The sequence below is a fragment of the Crocodylus siamensis genome, chromosome 15, assembly GCF_052110815.1.
Source record: "Crocodylus siamensis isolate JL-2025a chromosome 15, ASM5211081v1, whole genome shotgun sequence".
Taxonomy (NCBI): Eukaryota; Metazoa; Chordata; order Crocodylia; family Crocodylidae; genus Crocodylus; species Crocodylus siamensis.
In genome coordinates this window covers 38,491,196-38,503,599 of record NC_143409.1, presented here as the reverse complement: position 1 = coordinate 38,503,599, position 12,404 = coordinate 38,491,196, and the positions used below count along the sequence as shown (strand labels likewise).

General features: G+C 39.2%; 1 protein-coding gene across 6 annotated transcripts in view; it reads left to right on the top strand.

Annotated features, from left to right (window-relative positions):
• Positions 1 to 12,261, top strand: part of RNF111 (ring finger protein 111) — an 83,499-nt gene extending 71,238 nt beyond the window's left edge. For 2 of the 6 annotated variants that reach the window (XM_090028697.1, XM_090028696.1), the window contains exons 11-14: positions 4,890 to 4,982; positions 5,890 to 5,985; positions 7,553 to 7,656; positions 9,405 to 12,261. In XM_090028697.1, coding sequence (XP_089884823.1) covers positions 4,890 to 4,982; positions 5,890 to 5,985; positions 7,553 to 7,656; positions 9,405 to 9,522 — 411 coding nt within the window. In that variant the 3' untranslated portion in view covers positions 9,523 to 12,261. Of the gene's footprint in view, positions 1 to 4,889; positions 4,983 to 5,889; positions 5,986 to 7,528; positions 7,657 to 9,404 lie in introns of all 6 variants that reach the window. The other 4 variants (XM_090028695.1, XM_090028694.1, XM_090028699.1 and 1 more) reach the window with 3 other exon arrangements.
• Positions 12,262 to 12,404: the final 143 nt, after the last annotated feature.

The following is a 12,404-nucleotide window of genomic DNA, read 5'->3' as shown; positions in this document are numbered from 1 at the left end:
AGGGTTGCTTTGGATTGTGATAAACTCAAACTAGTCATTAGATTGTGTCTGAAGTATATAGATTAGCACACAAAGGTAACCTGTTGTTTGTTCATCATGGCTGATGTAGTAACCCAGCCTCTGTTCCTCCATTTGTTTAGGCAGTAGATAAACTTCATTACCTGAATGTCTGTGGATACCTATATTGCTGTGTAACATGATCAGATTCACCATTGGTGGTTGCTGCCAGGAAGAAGGCAGATTAGCAGCTCTTGAAATATGCTGCAGGAAAAAGGTGAAGCAGATAAAAGTAGTTGTGTAAAAATTTGTTCCTAGCACAGTATTGCACTTGCAGCTCAACTGTGTGTAATGGGGACATGAGCAAACCTAACATACATGTTGCAGTTTCTGGCCAGTTGATGTAGAGACTAAAAAGGTGACCCAAACACTTAAAAATGACAAATAGCAAGTAGGTATGATGTGGATCCCCATGGCAAAGTAAGTTGCATTGGCTCTGGTGATCTGTTTAGTGTGCATTGTTGCAAGAGAACTTTGCCCTTCACTAAGGTGAAGATCAACTAGTAAGATGCACTTTCCTTGGGTCCAAGAATGCTAAAGCATGCAGTGTTTATAGTGGACAGGCAGCAAGCTAGGATTCAGGTCAGTGAGACCATCCAGGGGTAACAGCTATGAAAAATTATAGAAACTTGCAAGGCAAGATGATGTTAGAAAGACCTATGTGTATAGGCATTTTACTGTTTCTCACCCCTTCTCTGTAAATCATTTACCTCCTTAATGAATGAATGAATGAATAAATAAATAGTTGGTTTTGAAAAATCTGTTTTTGAATCCCTAATTTTGAATGAGCTGCTTTCACAAGTTTCTGCAGTAAAAGGGCTGATTGCTGCTAAACCTAGTTGTGCCTGTTATGTTAACATGGTTGGGAAGCAGGAGGGGTAGACAGTGCACTTAGAATGGTTGAGCTGCACGCTTTCACTTTTGAGAGATGAGAGAATCCAGGCTTGTTGCATGAGGGGAGCATTCAAGAGGGACAGAGATGTCTGTAGTCAGGGCCATCCCTAAGGTAGGGCAAAATTGGGGTGACCGCCCCGGGCTCTGCACTTTGGGTGCTCCACGGAGTCAGGCGGAGTGACTGGGCCCCTCCTGCAGGGCCCGCCTGGAGCTGCAATCTCAGCCCCACGCCATGCAAGAACAATGGACACCCCCACCACCTCCTGTTATCAGGGGTACCACGGTCCTGCGCAATATTAAGGGGGCCCTGCACAGGCTGATTTGCCCTGGGCTCTGCACCCAGCTACAGTTGGCTCTGCCTGTAGTGCAGCCCACTTTTTGGCCATGACAGACCATATTTGCCTGCATACTGTTTCACTCTTTCCCAAAAAACAGATACTAGAAATTCAGGGGTGCATTATTTGTGAAGAAATATGGTAACAGCAGTTTCTGCTGCTTGGGTTTTGTCAGGGCAAAAGTGAAAAAAAAGTCTGGACAGTGTAGCATTAAGTGGCTGTTAACTGACACATGATTGACAGGGAGCAGAAGGAGCAGGCTCTGCTCCCTGACTGCTGCTATTCACTCACTCACTACAAGGAAAGATAATTTTTTTTTCTTCATTCTGCTTTTCAAAAACAAGTGCCGGATCTTATTCCAGGGGGATACTGTATGCAACAAAATGTGGTATTCCCTTTCCTTTCCAAATTGAATTTAACACAACTGGGATGACTCCTGGCATTTCAGAGTCCCACTTCAGAAAAGGAAAGAAATCCAAATAAGCCAATGCATTTTCTTTTTCCTTGTGGATCCCAGTTACAGTGCATCATGCAACTCTGGGTAAGTAGCCAGCAGTGCAGCACATCTCCCTATATGGGAGGCAGACTGGAAACATCAACAAAAAAACAAAAGGAACAAGGAGGAATGGAGTGTTTCAGTCCTCCCCCGAAGGACAAGCATGCCCTGCAGAATTTTGCCCGAAGGGACTTTTAGACATGAACATTTATTTAAGAAATAAAAGGACTGTGGAAGACCAACAGGCAAAACTACTCGTGTAAAGCCCTTTGCCATTCTTGTCAGGAAATGACAGCACTCTTACTTGTGTGTCATCACAGAAATAGGGATCTTCTTCTGGACAATTTAAGCCAGACAGTTTCCAGAGATGTATGGGATGCACGTATGAATGTTGTGCAGCACTTCTTGGGGTTACCTCTCTAATCTTAAAATTGCTCCTGATCTTCATATTTTTTATGTAAACAGTTTCTTGAATGTACCAGCTGCATCTTAAGGGTGAGGTTGTCAGCAATGTTTTTGGGCAGGGCGCTGGAAACACCCACAGCTTCTACTTGTAAGATGTTGGAGTACCAGGGGTGGATGGCAGGGGAGCCGTGAGGGGCCCAATCCTTTTTGGGGCAGCACAGCACTGGCCCGTTCCCCACTGTCCACCCCGAGGCACGTGCGCCAAGCAAAATGCCTTCGCATGCCACGTTCTGGTTCCTGTGCCAGGGGTTGCCTACCCCTTTCTCCTGTTTGTATAAGTTTGAAAACACAGAGGCATTAGTTCACTGTCCATGTAACTGAAAACCATAATTGAGGATAGAAAATTCGATGGCAAGCCAGTGGATCATCTGATCTGGGATAAAATTATTTGGAAGAATTCCAGATGGATAAAGCCTTGAGTCTAAATTTGCTCTAGAAAGCAAAATGTGGTTGGTGTCAGGCCAGGATTCTCTGAGTTGTTGCTTTGGAGCTCGGGAGGATCTGGAAATAAAAGCTGTCTTGGATCAGGAGTGTTCAAAGTGATAAATGAAGAAACCTGAAAGTAGGCGTTCAGATAACTTACCCTTTTGAGTTAATTTGACAGTGCAGATATTTTTGTTCTAATTTTCATGCATATGGCTGGCATCCTTTAGTGACCTATAGGCTTTTTTTGGGTGCTTAAATAGAGGATATCCCTTGTTATAATCTCAAGAGCATAGATTGTCCATAATGAAGGGTCAAAAAGTACAAAATGTACAATGGCACTACTGTAAAGAGAATTACCCTTGCTTCACTTCAGAAATTTTTAAGTTATGCTGAACTTTCTTGGAAGTGTCAGATTCCTGTGGAGCTTTTCATGTAACTAAAGCCAGAGGGAGGGTTAAGAGCAGAGCGGTTCTGTGTTTTGGAAATGCCACAGATGGTTAGGAAACTTTTAGAGTACAGGAATTGATCACCATGCACATTTCACATGCAGCCCCAGGTGTGTTCAGTAATTGAGTCTCTTGAAGGGAGTGTGCATATACCTCTGATAGATGCCCTGTTTTTTGAAGGCTTTAGTTCTCTCAGTTTATCCTATAAACACGACTGCATGCTGGCTATGGTATTTAGCTTCACTTTTACCGGTAAGTAACTATTGCAAATCAGTTTTAAGTATTGCGTAACAGTCTAGCTATATATACTTTTTAGATTGATTCAGACTTGGGATACCCCCCTCTCCCCCCAGCCCCTCAAGTTATCTTGCAAGAATTGGTGGTAACATCTGCTTACGTTTTGTTTGCTTTCAAATATCTGCTTGGTGTGAATTACTTTTTTAAAAATATGTTTATAATGAGAGTTAGTCTTACACTATGCTCCTATCCATAAATCTCTACTTAAATGCAGTCCATACAATTAAGCATTTCTGAATAATCAGTTGTAGGAATACATTGTGGCTGTATCAAAACTAGCTTAAAGGTGAAGTCTGTTATTGGCATTTAAAGTTACATTACAAATATCAAGTTTGAGTAGTGAAAATTAAATTAAAGTTAAACCTAAAAGTGTATATGCATAAAAGTTCCTTCCTTTTATTCTTTCTTTTCCAAAATAATCAGGACAGAGAAATATTTGGCACAAAAGTGAAAATCAACTTTTCCTTGATATCAATAGTTCAATCTGATTACATCTTGACATCTCAGGATGAACTATTCTGAGCCATCATTTATAGCACCTGTAACATGCTAGATGCCTTCATTGAGGGGAATGCTGCATTTTTTTTTCAGAAGCTAAAAAATGGGGAGCTTTTTCTCTCTCATTGTTCCCTACAACAGTTTGCAGTTTGACTCTGTTTTCATTTTAATTTGCCACTCGTTTCTAAAGCAAACTGAAAATTTCCCCCTACCCCCACCCACCCTTTAAACAATAAGCTCTAAAGAGGACTTTTTTATGAAAAGTATTAAAGGTATATTTTAGACATTGAGTCAGTACTGTTAGTCACTTGTTGTACTCAAGGCGGCCAGTTGGGATAGCTCTACTGTGTAAACGTGGACCCTGCACCAAGGAGTTTACAATCCCGGGTTCTTAGGGTTGTATTTGAAAGACTTCTGTAAGCTGAGAGTTGCATCTTGGATTTGCCTTCTAAATTGTAAGCATGCCAAAACACACGTTGCTTGACTAAGATAAGGGCATTGACTATTGTTATAGAATGATTGTTTGCTTTGATTCTTCTGTGATATCACAAGTCTTATTTGAGAATCTACAGCAAGTGTGATAGTGATTTCACATATCAGTTTGAGGTGTTGAGTTTAAATTTATACAGATTTTGGTATGGAGTGTTTATACAACTCAGGCTGTGACTGAGCATTGTCAAGCTTAAACCTTTTTTATCTGTTACTCAGATGGTGTAGAGAACTATTATAGAGTGTCTAGTTTGCCATGAGGATTCTCGCTTCTGGTTATATTTAGAGAGGAGCGTGATAAGGAAGCTCAGAGGTAGCATTGCAGTATATTATCAGCTGGAATTGTATACACTAGTTCAAGCCAAGCAGTATAAATGATGAAGAGTGACTTGAATAAAAGCAAAAGGATCTTATGTTTTACAACATGAACAGTAAAATACTAAAACTGTTCCAAATAGGTTTAACTTACGTCTACTATTTGAATAGGTTCCAGACATGGCGGGCTACCCTCACATCCGTTACATTTCATCGGGATTGGATGGAACATCATTCAGAGGCCCTTTCAGGGGCAATTTTGAGGTTTGTAATAGAATAAACCTAGATCTATGCCAAAATGTGTCATGAGGGAAGGAGGGGGAGGGTATGCTGCAGGACTAGTTCTGTATTTGAATGTAAAAGAAATGTAAGCAAAATACCGTTAATTTTTAGTTTTCTGGGAGCTGAATAGATGCTAAAACCTGAAACGTTTCTGGAAAAACGATTAAAGGGTGACCTTTTTCTGGACAATGTAGCATTTCATTAGGTGGCTATTGACTGACACATCTTTATTTTACTATAAATAGGATCTGATACTTTCTAAGACATGATGAAAGATACTGGTGCCTCTAGATAACTATACAAAGATCCACCTAGCTGGAGTGGAGTTTGGCACTTTGACAGCGCTGTTCTCTGTTTACCATGTAGTGCAGGAATTGAAACTAAATAAAGTATCAGATGCAGAGAGTTAATGAACTAGTTCACTGAAAAAAAAGTCTTCAGTAAGAGCTCATGATTCTACTAAAATTGTGGTGCTGGAGAATAAGAAATCAGTCACTGTAATTCCATCTTAAGTCATTTCTTCTTTTTTGAGCCATAATGACTGAAAGCAAACATTGGAGTACCATTTTAATTACTTTTTCCTCATTTGGCACAAGTATGTTTGAACATAAAGACTGGTGGTTTCTAGATGATAAAAACGTTCCAGTGCTTTTGGGAGTAACGCAGTATTTCCCTATATCCTAAAATGTCAAACAGTGCTGTGCATTTGTTTTCAGAAAGCCCCAACTTTTCCTGCACAACATAATTTAATTAAAAATTTTGCTTCTTTCAGGTAAATTGTGTGTAAGTGGGAAAATTTAATGGTGGTTTCTGTTCTGTCAAATGGATAGAACTAGCACTTAGTTACAGATATGTCCCAGTTTTCACACTGGTTATCTCTTGACTTCAGGAGCTGATTCATTTAGAAGAGCGATTAGGCAATGTTAACCGTGGAGCCTCCCAGGGAACTATTGAAAGGTGCACATACCCTCACAAATACAAAAAGGTAAGAAGAATATCTCAGATCACAGAACTGCCTATTACTTTATCTTCTGAGGGTATCATAAATACTAGCACTTCCAGTGTTGTTGAATTAGGTATTTCAGTTCATGACCAAGGACGTAAGTCTTTTCAATGGGCCCAATTTAAAAGATATTGAGCAAAGAGGTGTCAATTTTGAGGTGGTTTTCCATTTTGGAGTACAAAATTAGGATGGAAGAGAGTCTTTAAGGGTGAAAAAATAATGCCCAGATTCTTGATACAGAAAATTTGCGGATCTGGAGCGCTATCTCTTTTCATTAAAGGTACCAGCTTTTTAAAAGTGACAGAAGATGTAGTTAATTTAAGGGATGCAGTTGTTTGATATAGAAATGAGGAGTGGCTTGTGTTGTTTTGGGTATTTGAAACACAAAAAACAGTGCCATACCTTGGAACATGTAAAAGAAAGGAGGTCCATACCTCTTGAGAGGACTTTCAGCTCAATTCCAGCCCTTGGCCATATGAGCTAAAATGTTGAAGCACCAGAAAATGTTGAGGCTGGTTCATACAGTTCTTTGCTCCAAGCAGAAAGCTGGAAGATTGATTCAGTGCTCTTCATCCTCTGTGGCATATTTGACCTAAGATGTGGAGCAAGAGCCCCAGAATTATGCAGTATTGTCTTCCCCAGTCCTCTCTTCCCCTTGTGCTTTCTGTGTGGTCCTGTCAGTACAATATTCCTTTTAATCTTCCATTAATTTTACTCTGTTTCTACATTGTATATTCCATAAAGTGCTGTCAATTAGCAGGTATTGCTGGATTCACTGTTGTGGCAGGGAATCTGAAGTGTGGTTCCTTGGGATGGGATGGGATGCTTTGCCCTCCTGAATGCAGGAAGTTGAGGGAAGTGGGTTTGGGTAGTGGGATTCAGGAAACAGTTGAAAGTAGTTGTATTACAGAAGTGATACAGATGATGTATGACTGCCATACAGTGATGGCATTCACTTTAATGCCATTTTTATTAAGGAGAGGTATCTAGATTTTGGTTCTTCCCCCTCCCTGGGATAGTTGGCTCTCCCAGTGTCTAGATATCAACATTACATCAGAAGCAAATAATCATGTTTGTTATGTTGCTGGTGAAACAAGCAATGAAATAGCTTATTCTGACATTAATATTATCATCAGACTTTTGTGTTGATGCCCCCATGGAGTATAATAAATGTATAATTCATCTTAAAAATTCCAACAGCACTGTGTATATCACTGCCTCCATTATTCTGCTTAGGTTAAAGTTCTGAAAATCCTATTTTCAGAAAACTTTTGATTCTGGAATAGTTCTGTGGTGACTTAAACATAATCCACAGCCGTAAGCCAATTTTTGCCATTGTACATTGATTTAACTCTGTGCTCATTTCTATACTAATTTCAGTTTCTGAGATGTTAGAAGCATGTATTTGAATAGTTAATTTAAATGTGAAATGTTCTGTGTCAGTTATTGTTTTCATAGGAATACAATGTTGAATATGTCTAATAACAGATTTTACTCTGTCAATAATGTCGTCTCTGCTAATAAGGTAACAACTGATTGGTTCTCACAGAGGAAACTGCACTGCAAGCAAGATGGGGAGGAGGGAACAGAGGAAGACACAGAGGAAAAGTGTACCATCTGTTTGTCTATATTAGAGGAGGGTGAAGATGTCAGGTAAATAAATGCTACTAGTATTTAGTATTCAGCACCAAAGCTGTAGCTATAAGACCACCTTTGGACATGGAGAATACCAAATGAAAGGTTTATAAATTCAGTTAATTCAGAACAATCAGTCTTTCAGTTAGAAATAATTAATTCCTACATTGTTCTTTGTTTATAAAATCAATAAAACTACACAGTAGTATGAAACTCTTTAGGGGGCCGTTTGTACTTCAAATTCACTTTTCTTTCCAACAGTAGCCAATGCTGTCGGTCCAGTGGAGTAAAAATCTTCCTAATATATGCAGTGGATTGCATGATTGGCAGGAACAGCATATGGGAAGGTTTCTTCAGTTAGCACCTGCAGTTGCAATCATAAATTTCAAGGGGATGCAGTCTTGGCTCAAGACCTAAGCTTGAATTCCAACTGCAGAATTTCTCTTTAAATCTTAATATGCTGCATTCTTTGCAACCTCGGACAATAAATTCTATAGGTTATTTCTACATAGCCAAATTCTGTTCTGCTAACATAAGTCTGGAGTAATAATACTGCTGGTCCATCAGATTTAAGAAAACCCATGCTGGGACAAAACATGGGCCCATTTAACCCAGACACCTCTGCTGTGACAGACAGTGGATACTAAGGGAGAGAGCATTTTAGCACAACATACCTAGGCTGATCTGTCCTGTGCCCCTTCCCACTTCATGTTGTGGCATTCAGAAACCTAAGAATTTCTTAATTTTGAAGTTTCAGTTTTAATAACTGTCATGTTGAATCCCTACTGATGGACCTAGCATGCATGAGTTTGTCCAATCACTTTTTTTGAACTAGGGTTGTAAGTATTATTTTTTAAAGTATCTGTTTAACCTCCTCTAATTATATTGGTTAAATGGTTAACTGATAACACATGCGTAGTCCCAGCTGGGGTCTGCGGAGTCCCAGGCTAGCGCCTGCCCTGCTGCAGGGGAGGAGCCACATGCGCCTGCCTGGAGTAGTGCAGGGAGCCAGGGGCCACACACGGACCTGCTTGGACATCGCTGCTGCAGGGAGCTCCCTAGGGCCTTTGACAGAGGCAGGGGGGCTGAGACAGCCACGACAAGCTCCGCCAGACAACACTGCCCACAGGAAGCTGCAGGTGACAGCAACAGGCGAGGGGCTTTCCCAACATGCTGCAGCCCCTGGTGTGCTGGGAGGGAGAGGAGAGGAGTTATAGGTACTAACCTTCCTCCCCGCCCCATTCTTCCCTCCCTCCTCGCCTGCTGTGCCACCTTCCTGGTCCTGAGGTACTGTGCTGCTTACCTTCCCCACCAGATTGCGCCCTGCACTAAACGTTAACTGGTAACCATATTTATATCAGTAATGAATTATCATCTAAATGTTTAAACTCTCACATCCCTGTTTGGAATCTGATTTAAAAGTAAAAGCGTCCATAATGTTCTACACCAAGGAGTTTTGTAAGTTTAGTTGTGCATTGTCATTTTTGACACTATAACAGAAGAATCTGTCCCAGAGAATTAAACATAAAAAGGCCTATTATTTGTGATCCTGTTGACATGTAACTTAATTGGATGTATCCTTTGTTCTTTTATGTTGGCTAGTGTCCATTTTATCCATTAGAGTTCAGCACCTAAGAGAAAACTGACATTAAAAAAAAACCGTATGAAACGAACAGTCAACTTAGAATGGAAAGTCCATCCTGTTGTTACCATCAGTTTTCCAAGGGTCTTATTTACATGCAATTTTTTCTCTCTCTCAATAACAGGCGCCTTCCATGTATGCACCTTTTCCACCAAGTGTGTGTAGATCAGTGGTTGATTACTAACAAGAAGTGCCCCATTTGCAGAGTGGACATTGAGGCTCAACTGCCAAGTGAAAGTTGACACCATTTTCCAGAACATTTGTTCCTCCCTTTCACTCCCTTCCATCCTTCCTGGTACTGCAGTCAACCAAAGATGGCATGACTTACCTGCGCAGATTTGGAAGCATTGAACCTAGAGTGCTGTCTCTGCTACATGGTACAACTAATGCTAGACCTACAGTTCATGTAGACAGTTGAGTTTCAGTGTATTTATAAAGCTTTTTTAGGTTTTACATTGTTTTTCTTTTAATTCATTTTACTGTATTTTTGCATGGTTCTTTGTATTGCATTTGTTTGCACATATTATGGGCTTTGTGACCCTAAACTTGCAGGCAAGATTAGCTGCTTTAGTAAGTAGAGTTGTGTGGTCTTTTTTGTTTTTTTTTTATTTTATTTTTACATAGCATCAAGCTTTGAGAATATGATTTCATTCATTACTAACCATGGATTCCTTAATTTAATCAATCACGTATTTTAGTTTAATGTAAAAATATCATCTAGAAAAGGATAATATTGTGTATTAAGACATTCCTTAAGTAGGAAAAAATGGCTGCTGTATATTTACAATATCAGTTCTGAGTCAAATTACCATCCTTAATACGGGGAACAGAATACAAACTATATTCAGTCGGACTGACACAGATGGAATACTCGTCACCAGAGTATTGTCTGATCAAATTTGTGTTATGTTTTTGAACTTGCAGCACAATGCAGATATATTTGAATGTCAATATTAAACATTTAGACTGCTGTTCAGATTGTATTTATCATTTTCTTTCACTGTCTAGAAATTTGAATCCCTAACTTAATATTTGCTGCTGTGAAACAGCTCTAATGAACACTAAATATTGATTTCAGTTAGCTGGATTGTAGATACTTGCAGATTGAATGATTTTTTTTTTTTTTTTTTATGGAAACAGAAGACAGAAATTTGTTCAGTCTTCTACAAAGTACTTTAAAGTATCTGCACACGTTGGTTTTGTAAAACCATTCAATCAGGACTTAGAACTGCAGTTCTTATGGCAGGTATCCATGCATTCATAGAACTTTTAAAGATCCCAAATCTTTCATGGGATTTTTATTAGTTTTAAAGTTAATAAAGTTAGCTAAACCCACTTGTCTCTTGTTTTATTTCTCACTAGTAACTTGAAAACGTGTAAATCTGTGTAGAAACAGACACAAATTATGTGGTTACCTAGTCTTGCCTTGATCATAGATTCCCTCTTTATAAATTACCAACAGTCCATCACTGATTAAAATATTTTCTATAGATAAGATCTGCTGGATAATATAGTATATAGAATTAAGTTAACATACTAACATTTCGCCTTGGAAGTTTTAATCCACTTCAGGACACAAGTTCCTATCACAATTCTTATACACATAGCATAGTATAGTTTATTTAAATGTGCTCAACAGATGCTAAAAATTGCAAAAACATTAAGACAGTATTACTGTCACCACCTGGAAAAGATGTTCTTATGGGATCATATATGAACATGTCAATAAGCTTGCATTAAGCCACCTGCTTTGTAAGTGGATTGAATAATAAATACCTTTGGTTTCCCTTGTCTTTGTCCTTCATAATCAGATAAGTGTAAAACAGTTTACAGTATAACATAAAAATCAAAATGTTTTGTTTACATTAAACAATTTGTGATCCATTTATAAATGTGACCTTATCTAATTTGATGCCTGTTTGTCTGCTTAACGCTGCTTCCCCTCTTTTTAAATCAGTTTGTTAGGAGTAGCATTTCCAATGCAGTGTCCATTGCTGGCAATAGACTTAACACCTCTGCAACTAAGGCGTTAAGCAGGGAGAAGTTTTGTCCCAACACTTGTGATGAGTGGAATTTTCAAGCTTAATTGCTCTGTTAAAGGTAAATTTCATTTGATGGCTTAAACCACTTTTGTGTTCGATTTGGGGAGTATGGTGGGAGAAGGGGAACGTGTGATGATTTTTTGGGGGGTTGCTCCAAACTGTCAAGGTTTTAAATTAAACCTGCTTGAAGACCATGTACCTGCAGGGAACTGTGGGTGGGTGTGTGACTGAAGCTATAGTGGGGAGAGTTACAATGAGTAAACGTTTACTGGAAAGACCCTAAGGCAAACATCTTCCATTCTTCAATGTATGTGAAGAAAGCAAGGAAAGGTAGATCACCACTGATGCTGCTCACCTGCTAGGTACTTGATGGGACCTGGGGGGCGGGGAAAAAAAGACCTGTGGAAATAAGCCCTGAGGTGCGTGTTGAGTCTACTTTGGCATTCCCAAGGGAGAGAGAAGCACAGATATTTTGTGGGATTTTTTTTATGCACCAGATTTGACTGCCTGGTACTAGAGGTATTTAAGTGGCCCATGAGTTGACTTATTTTATAACTGATACTGATGCTGTCTTGCTTTTAAGTGTATACATACCATGTTGTAATGTGATGTTAAACACTTACGTATTTGCCAGGAATCACAGTTTCCTGATATTATGTGCTAATGCAGGGGCTAATAAAGCTGCAGCCTACTCTTATTTCCAGAAAGTTGTGACTGGACATAATTTAAGGAAAAGAAAATAAATGGGCTTTTGAAATGTCTACCACTTACTGTGCTTTACTTGCTTAGATGCATTGCCTTAAGTTTTCTGCAGCATCTTTGACTTTCAAGATAAGATTCTCAACAGTGTGCATCAAATTACTTTTCATATAAAATTCCATTGTCAAAACAAATCCTTTTGTATGCAATAAATAAAATGTTAGACTGATATCATTTGAAGGCTGTGTTTTCTTTCATTAAAATAGCATTCATGGTATGTTTTAATCATGTCCTCGTTTATAAAACTTCATCCAAAGAACAGCTCCCTAGCATTGCTGTTTATGCGCATATGTACAGTAGATTTATCTGGGGAGGAAAGAAAT